Below are 9,123 nucleotides of genomic sequence, written 5' to 3'. Positions count from 1 at the left end.
TGTAATGTAATGTAATCTAATCTAATCAAAGTATAACAGAAAAGCACCTCAGCCTTCATCATGCAACACATAAACTATGCTACACGATTCAACCTGTAATTTGACTACATTATCACTACTCTACAATCAACCTCAATAGCAGATTTTCCATTGAGCGGTTTAATGCTGATATTGAATCAAAAGTGGAACTTTGCGATTGCTTTGTAGAGCAAACAACTAACGTATCTCGATTTCCAGCACATTCGAAACCAGTTTGCACTACTGTGCCAGATTTTGAAAAGATACAGCTACAAACATTCATGCATATCAGTGTAAACTGTTAGCTTTATAAATAAAAAGAAAACTATTTAGAATTCTCTCCGTGAAATTATTAGTCCTAAAATGGTTTATGAATCCTTAAAGCTCTGTGGCATGAAAGTACCTTGCAAGCATGTGAAGGATGAGCAACAATTCTGGCACATAAAAGGCCACTTACCATATGTACCCAGCACCTCAACTGGAAAATGCTAAATTTAAAGAAACCTACAGAAGTAAATTTGCCCCGAGTCTCCGCTTTACCTGGTAAATGCTACAAAATGGATTGAAACAGCTAAAGTAATACTTTCAGATTACAGGGACTTAAATTATGGTAAAGTGCCATCAGGGTAGAGACTGGAGTACAAGCAATATAGTGCCTAAGCATGTGGCATATTAAATGCATATTTAGGCAAGACAGCTTCAAATGCTAATAACATACATTGTATAAATTCACATATTATAGATTCCCAACATCTTTTCATGAACAGTAAACATTAGATACATGTTGCATCACTCAAAAGAGCAGTGACAAATGAAAAGTGACTTTAGAAAGCGGATTGATTTTCAGGTCAATGATACTTCAATTCGTGTTGCTCGGCCATTCAGTTCCCACCTGATTTCCAGTTGTCCCTGGTACTCCAACTGCTGCTGCTGCCACTGTTCATCCATTCTGATCCACCTGTGCAGCAATAAAAAAAATTCCAATAGTCAATTCACGGGTGAACTAAATTCTTCAGTGGGTAAAAGTACTGCCTCACTAAGGGTTTTCTAACTAAGTGCTCATGGGTGGACCGAATTTTCTGATTTTTGTACCTACTGAAATTGTTAATTAGACTTTCATGATGTTAACTTCATGTTGACCATCTCCTAAACTAGTAATTGTTATTAGTTGCTAAGTTGTCACTTTTCAGAGGCATACACATGCTTTTATAAAAAAAATTTTACATTCACAATCAATATATTGGGGGAAGACGATACAGTACAAGTTATCAAAACAATTGAGCAGTTGCTGATCTGAAGTCGATCATTTTAGTATTCAGCTGCAAAGGAGGTGGAACAACTAGGTTTACTTTATCTATTTCCAGGTAATTTTAAATGAAATTACATAACTAGTATACAACAGGGTTTCATTATGAAACTGAATGAAAGCACCACCCACAATGATCACTAGATGGAGCCTCAGTACTGTTCCAAAGAGACACAATTGTATTTTGATTCTGAGTGGGAAACATGATTACAATGTGCATGAAAACAGTTCAATGTCTGACAACCTAAATTATTAAAGACTTGCACATATGAAAAGCATATTTCACAATTACCAAATGCATCACAACAAATTAACAGCTTTTCTTTTGAAGTACAGTTATTGTAGGAAGGTTGGGGATGTAAGATCAGAATCTCAAACTCAAGATAAAAGTGATGGTTTTCTGGGCATCTGTAATCCACGTGCTCCTAAATGCTTCTGAGCCTTGAAAAACCCATAGTGAGCACTTAAAAGCACTGCCGAAGTAGCACAGTGATGCCTTTACATGATCCTCCAAATCTCCTGACAAGAAAAAAAGTCCAACAGCAGCATTCTCTCCCAAGATAGATCGAGTGAATCCTTAGAAGACTGCTGTGCTCTTCCAGCACCACTAATCCAGAGTAAAGAAAGTAGGAGTATACTTAAGAGGGAAATCAGGAGGGCAAAACGGGAATATGAGATAGCTTTGGCAAATAGAATTAAGGAGAATCCGAAAAGTTTTTACAAATACATTAAGGACAAAAGGGTAACTAGGGAGAGAATATGGTCCCATCAAAGATCAGCAAGGCGGCCTTTGTGTGGAGCTGCAGAAAATGGGGGAGATACTAAATGAATATTCTGCATCAGTATTTATTGTAGAAAAGGATATAGAAGATATAGACTGTAGGGAAATAGATGGTGACATCTTGCAAAATGTCCAGATTACAGAGGAGGAAGTGCTGGATGTCTTGAAACAGTTAAAGGTGGATAAATCCCCAGGACCTGATCAGGTGTACCCGAGAACTCTGTGGGAAGCTAGGGAAGTGATTGCTGGGCCTCTTGCTGAGATATTTGTATCATCGATAGTCACAGGTGAGGTGCCGGAAGACTGGAGGTTGGCAAACGTGGTGCCACTGTTTAAGAAGGGCGGTAAAGACAAGCCAGGGGAGGGATATTGGCAGGTGGGACTAGATTAGGTTGGGATATCTGGTCAGCATGGATGGGTTGGACCGAAGGATCTGTTTCCATGCTGTACATCTCTATGACTCTATGACCACCATTGAGACACTAACCACTCAAAATGAGTCCCATTTTGCAGGGGATCGCACATTTATGCCTGACAGATTCTCAAAGCAACTGCATAACTTTAACTCAAATTGCAGTGGGAGACTCTAGGAAGAGCAACTTTAGAGATGCACTGTTAAGGAACGAAAAGATCAAATGTAGCTGTCGACACCCTATTTAATTTTTAATATCAACCTCCGAGAAGCTGAGATTTCGGCAACAAGCTGATTTACCACCATTCAGCTATAATTTACTTCATTTAAAAATTGAGAAAAGGCACTGCAGTTTCTTGATTATTTTCACGCTTACAATGCTTTCCACTGATCCGATGCTCATTAGATCTTCATTCAGATATCCCTATTTGCACAGAAAACCTTGGTTAAAACTGCACACTACACAGGTAAACCCTCTCAGTCTCAGGCTGTAAACCACCTGCATTTCAATGTACCTTTAACATGGGGCGGCACGGTGGCTCAGTGGCTAGCACTGCTGCCTCTCAGCGACAGCGACCTGGGTTTGATTCCTGCCTCAGGCAACCGTATGGAGTTCACACATTCCAGCTTTGGGCACCTGTCTATGAGGAGTTTGCACATTCTCCTCATGTCTATGCAGGTTTCATCTGGATGCTCCGGTTTCCTACCACAATCCAAAGATGTGCAGGTTAGATGAACTGGCCATGCTAAACTGCCCACAGTGTTTGGTGCATTAGTCAGGGGTAAATATAGAGTAGGGGAATGGGTCTGGGTGGGTAACACTTCAGAGGATCAGTGTGGACTTTTTGGGCCGAAGGGCCTGTTTCCATACTGTAGGGAATCTAATCTAATCAATTTCAAGATGCTTAACAGAATCAAAGTCATTTAAGGGAGATTTTGCCACAGATTGCCAAATGGTTCAAACACTTATGGAGAGAATTCAAGTCATAGAAATGTACAGCATGGAAACAGACCCTTCGGTCCAACCTGTCCATGCCGACCAGATATCCTAACCCAATCTAGTTAGTCCCACCTGCCAGCACCCGGCCCATATCCCTCCAAACCTTTCCTATTCATATACCCAAGCACATGAATGCCAAAGGTGAAACAATGACAATCAAAAGTTAAAACCAATACTAGCACTGCAGCAAAAGACCAACATACAGTGGTTACAGATGAACATGGCTTGGAGAGATTTAGAATAGGTAGTTTTGAAAGTTCACATTTATGGAGTGTGGAAAAAAGGCGGCAGGTCAGGACAGTAATGAAGTTATCAAATCAAGAGTTATCAAAAGGATGGAAAAGAGTTTCAGCAATGATCTGAGGCAGTTAAACAAACGAGAGCTAATGGACATGATCTATTTGGATTTCCAGAATGTCTTTGACAAGGCGTCACACAGGAGGCTGCTAACTTAGAGCCCATTGTGTTAGGGGCGAGACACTGGCATGGACAGGGGATTGGCTGACTAGCAGAAGGCAGTGACTAGAGATAAAGGGGTCATTTTCAGGATGGCAACCAGTGACTAGTGAAGTTCTGCAGAGGTCAGTGTTGGGACCACAACCATGAACGTTATACACTGATGATCCGGATGAAGGAACAAACGGCATTGTTGCTAAGTTTACAAGTAACACAAAGATAGGTAGAGGGAAAGGTAGTGATGAGGAGGCGGGGAGAGTGTTGAAGGACTTGGATTAACTGGGAATGCGGACAAAGAAGTAGCAGACGGAATACAATGTGGGAAGTGGGAGGTTATGCACTTTGGCATAGGAAGAATGAAGGCATAGACTATTTTCTAAATGGGGAAAGGGGTTTAGAAATCTGAGACACAAAGGAACTCAGGAGTCCTCGTTCAAGATTCTCTAAAGGTTAACATGCAGGTTCAGTCAGCAGTTAGGAAAGAAAATGCAATGTTAGCGTTCATTTCCAAGAGGGCTCGAACACAAGAGCACAGATGCACTGCTGAAGCTATATAAAGCTCTGGTCAGACTGCATTTGAAAAACTGCGAGCAGCGTTGGGCCCCATATCTAAGGAAAGATGCATTTGCACTGGAGGGGGTCCAAAGGAGGTTTAGAAGAATGATCCCAGGAATGAAGAGCTTGTCATATTAGAAATTGTTGAAAACTCTGGGTCTGTACTCTCGGTCTTTAGAAGGATGACAGGGATCTCACTGAAATGTACAGAACACTGAGAGGCCTGGATAGAGTGGACATAGAGAAGATACTTCCACTTACAGACACACTTGGACCCAAGGGCACAGCATCAGAATGAACAGACGACCCCCCCCATCACTGAGACGAGGAGGAATTTCTTCAGCCAGAGTGAATATGTGAAACTCACTGCTGCAGAAGGATGTGGAAACCATGTCACTGAGCATATTTAAGACTGATAAATAAGTTCCTGGGGAGTAAAGGAATTAAAGGTTACAAGGAGAACGCAGGAAAATTGGATGAGAAACATAATAGCCACAACTGATGGGCCAAATGACCTAATTTTGCTCCTGTATCCTACTGTACCAATTTAAAGAAATATTTAGAAACATACTGGTGAAAAAAATCAAAGGCTAGAGAGACTAAGCAGGTCTAGAAGCATCTTTGGAGAGAGAACAGAATTAACATTTCAAGGCTAACATGATACTTCATCAGAACTGAAAGAGGGAAGAGAAGGACCAAGAGGGCAGATGGTGTAGATGCCCAGTGCAAAAGGCGTTGTTAATAGTGGAGAAAGAAAACAAGAGATACAAAATGAGTTGAAATTATGCAAGTGAGAAACAAATAAAAACAGAGACTGGAGAAACTCAGCAGGGCTGGCAGAATCTGTGAAGAGAAAATAGAATTAACAATCCAAAGACCCTTCTTCAGAGCATCTGAAATATTAACTGTTAACTGAAATATTAACTATTCACAGATGCTGCCAAACCTGAATTTCTCCAGCAATTTATGTATTTAGTGTCGGAGATGTACAACACAGAAACAGACCTAATTTGGTCCCGTTTGCCAGCACCTGGCCCATATCCCTCTAAACCTTTCAGATTCATATACCCATCCAGATGCCTTTTAAATGCTGCAATTGTACCAGCCTCCACCACTTCTTCTGGCAGCTCATTCCATACACGTACCACCCTGTGTGTGAAAAAATTGCCCCTTAGGTCTCTCTTATATTTTTCCCCTCTCACCCTAAACCTACATCCTCTAGTACTGGACTCTCCAACCCCAGGAGGAAAACCTTGTCTATTTACCATATCCATGCTCCTCCTCAGCTTCTGACACACCAGGGAAAACAGCTCTAGCCTTTCCAGCCTCTCCCTATGGCTCAAACTCTCCAACCCTGGCAAAATCCTTGTAAATCTATTTTATTTGTTTCAGATATCCAGTATATGCAGTCCTTTATTCTGTGTCTATAAGGGGGAGAAAATTGGTCCTCTCTACTACGTGCAAAGTAAACAAGACAAATATGGTGTGTGGGGTGTGTGACAATACAAGGAAAAGTGGAGAAAAGTGCAGCCAGTTTCTGAAGTTATTGGATTCAATATTGAGATTGAGACAGTAAAGTACCTCATTAGAAAATGAGGTACTACCAGTCATTGTGTTTCATTGCAACATTGTGGCAGGCACAGGACATAAGTATCATTGTGATAGTAAGGCGGCTTACTGAAATGGCAGGGACCTGATACATCAGGTCATTCCTACAGAGTGGAGTTGTTTGGCAAAGCTGTCACCCAGTCTGCATTTTGTTATGAACATGTAGGTGTTCTGTACCTTTAAGAGAGCTAAACACTAGCAGAACTATCTGACACAGCACCAAGTATCCTGAACAAGATATAATGCAACATTTGGTCGAACAACTCCATGAGCTGGTTGCGTGGAGACGACAAAACAAATTCGAATTAGCCCAACCAGTGTGAATTATACCCCCAAAAATACCAAACTCCAATCAAGTTTGAATTTAGCATATTGACGATCTTAAAAGCCGTGACACAATCCGATACTTTGGGGGTATAAGATGGGGGAAAATTGAACAATTGAGAGAACTGCCAAGCCACCAGCATCTGCAGACTGCCTGAAGAATAGCTCTCTTAAATGTACCTTTATCAATCAGTGACCTGTGAAACAGAAATCCCTAAGAAGAAAAGACTGAGGAAGATAAGATTTGACATCTGGCTGGTTTTGAAAACTTGAATTTTTGTTAAATCATAATTGGGGGCTTTTATCAGACTAGTATTGTAGAAGAGGAAGGTAAAAGATAGGTTAGAGAAAGGAGTTGTAAATAGTTGTTAGTTAATTATTCTGTTATACCTTAACAAATAAAGTTGTTAATATTTACAATAGTTCATGGTCTCAAATTTTCAGATTACTGTACAGGATAAATCTTTTCTGTGTTGCTGGTTTAAATTAAGCAGGAGGGTTACTCAGTGTCGTAACAATTTGGACTCGCTAATGTAAGTTGACTGCATTGTAAGCAGTGAATACGGCAGATCATATTGAAAGAATATGCCAAACACTGGAAGTGTTACGCCTTCTGTGCCTGCATGGAAAAGCACCACAGTGGAGTGAGGACCATTTGGAGTGACAGGAGTGGCTCAGGATGACATGGAGCAAACAGTCATGTTGACTGTTCTGTCCTGGGCAGAAGAACAGCACAAGCTCGAAGAACCACACCTCATTTTCCACTTTGCCACCTTTTAGCCTAATGGGTCTCAATATTGAATTCAATAACTTCAGAAATGTACCACTTTACATTTGCTCTCCATTTTTACCTTCATCCCCCAGGTAAGAGAAATGAACCCAGAAACTAAAAATGTACTTTAAAAAAACTGATACATGGGTTTATTTGGAGGCTGATTGGCTTTTAAGATCTAGTTATTTTATAAGTTTTAATTTTGTAATTAGGCAACACACCTTTATATTTAATATATTACACCCTGGCGAGTTTAGTACAATCTGGTACAACAGTCCCAAATACTATTGTAACATTACAGCATTTTTAAATTGCATACAAGCCGATTGATAATTAAGATCAATTGGAGGAATTTTGTGACTAACCGTGCTATGTGCACCAGAAAGAGTATGTTAAAATTTTAATTAACCTTTCTTGCGTTTTGTGTTTTCTTACTAAAAAAGTGAAAATCTCAACAACAATGAACAAACAAGTTCGTGAAAAAAAACGCCAATTCGTTGCTGATTATAAGAAAGCCCGTGAGACAAAGGACTCTAATTTTAAAGAGGGACACAATGGAAATCGCGGATCTTGAGAAAACCCACAATATAACGAAATACACTAACAATGGGTGGTGAAAATGTTCAGGTGGTGGTACTCTAAGCGTGTAATGTAATTGTGAGTCTGCTGTGGGCCTTTATTCTGAGCATCAGCAGCGCGGGATGGGCCAAGCTGGGTGTAAAATGGCGGCCCCAACAGCCCCGGGAGAGGGAGGAGGGGGACAGATGGATATGTTCCTCGGTATTTATTCTGCAAGCCCCGTGTTATTGAAGCGCTGACGGAGTGAAGAGTGGCCTCACTGCCCGGCCACCCCCCGAGTCCCTCCCCCCCGCTCTCTCTCCCCCTCCCCCAGAGCACCCGCACCGCCGCCATTTTAAACTCGGCGCCGGCCTCACCGACCCAGCCACACCCCGACCGAGATCAGGGCACACGGGCTCCTTGGGCCATCTCCGCCGAGCCCCCTCTTTACCGGGGAGGTTCTGTCAGGCCCAACCCCAGCCCCATTCCACCAGGAAGGAGGAGGAGGAGGAGGAGGAGGAGAGAGGCCCCTCCCTCCCTCCCTCGGTGCTCCCACGGCCCATCGCCGGCTCCTACCTCTCAGATTCTCCGACTCTGTGGTACCCCAACCCCGGCTCGATCCTCGCAGACCGTCCGTGTCGCTGACGCCCCAACTCCGGCTCGATCCTCTCAAGCCGTCCATATCCATCACGTCTGACCTCCCCGCCGCCGCGGTGCCGCACTCTAACCCTTCCCCCGCCGCCGCGGTGGCTCACTCTAACCCTTCCCCCGCCCGCCGCGGTCCCTCACTCTAACCCTTCCCCCGCCCGCCGCGGTCCCTCACTCTAACCCTTCCCCCGCCCGCCGCGGTCCCTCACTCTAACCCTTCCCCCGCCCGCCGCGGTCCCTCACTCTAACCCTTCCCCCGCCCGCCGCGGTCCCTCACTCTAACCCTTCCCCCGCCCGCCGCGGTCCCTCACTCTAACCCTTCCCCCGCCCGCCGCGGTCCCTCACTCTAACCCTTCCCCCGCCCGCCGCGGTCCCTCACTCTAACCCTTCCCCCGCCCGCCGCGGTCCCTCACTCTAACCCTTCCCCCGCCCGCCGCGGTCCCTCACTCTAACCCTTCCCCCGCCCGCCGCGGTCCCTCACTCTAACCCTTCCCCCGCCCGCCGCGGTCCCTCACTCTAACCCTTCCCCCGCCCGCCGCGGTCCCTCACTCTAACCCTTCCCCCGCCCGCCGCGGTCCCTCACTCTAACCCTTCCCCCGCCCGCCGCGGTCCCTCACTCTAACCCTTCCCCCGCCCGCCGCGGTCCCTCACTCTAACCCTTCCCCCCTCCCCGCGGTGCCTCACT

The 9,123-nt window shown here is 44.3% G+C and overlaps 1 protein-coding gene across 1 annotated transcript in view; it reads right to left on the bottom strand.

The window, feature by feature from the left end:
* Positions 1–8,539, bottom strand: part of znf326 (zinc finger protein 326) — a 49,502-nt gene extending 40,963 nt beyond the window's left edge. The window contains exons 1-2 of the mRNA XM_043698758.1: positions 8,367–8,539; positions 911–976 (exon numbers count right to left, since the gene is read on the bottom strand). Coding sequence (XP_043554693.1) covers positions 911–976; positions 8,367–8,478 — 178 coding nt within the window. The 5' untranslated portion in view covers positions 8,479–8,539. The remainder of the gene's footprint in view (positions 1–910; positions 977–8,366) is intronic.
* Between the last annotated feature and the right edge of the window lie 584 nt (positions 8,540–9,123).

Source organism: Chiloscyllium plagiosum, chromosome 11, assembly GCF_004010195.1.
Source record: "Chiloscyllium plagiosum isolate BGI_BamShark_2017 chromosome 11, ASM401019v2, whole genome shotgun sequence".
NCBI lineage: Eukaryota > Metazoa > Chordata > Chondrichthyes > Orectolobiformes > Hemiscylliidae > Chiloscyllium > Chiloscyllium plagiosum.
Note: the sequence above shows the minus strand (reverse complement) of the source record. Positions and strands in the feature narration are given on the sequence as shown.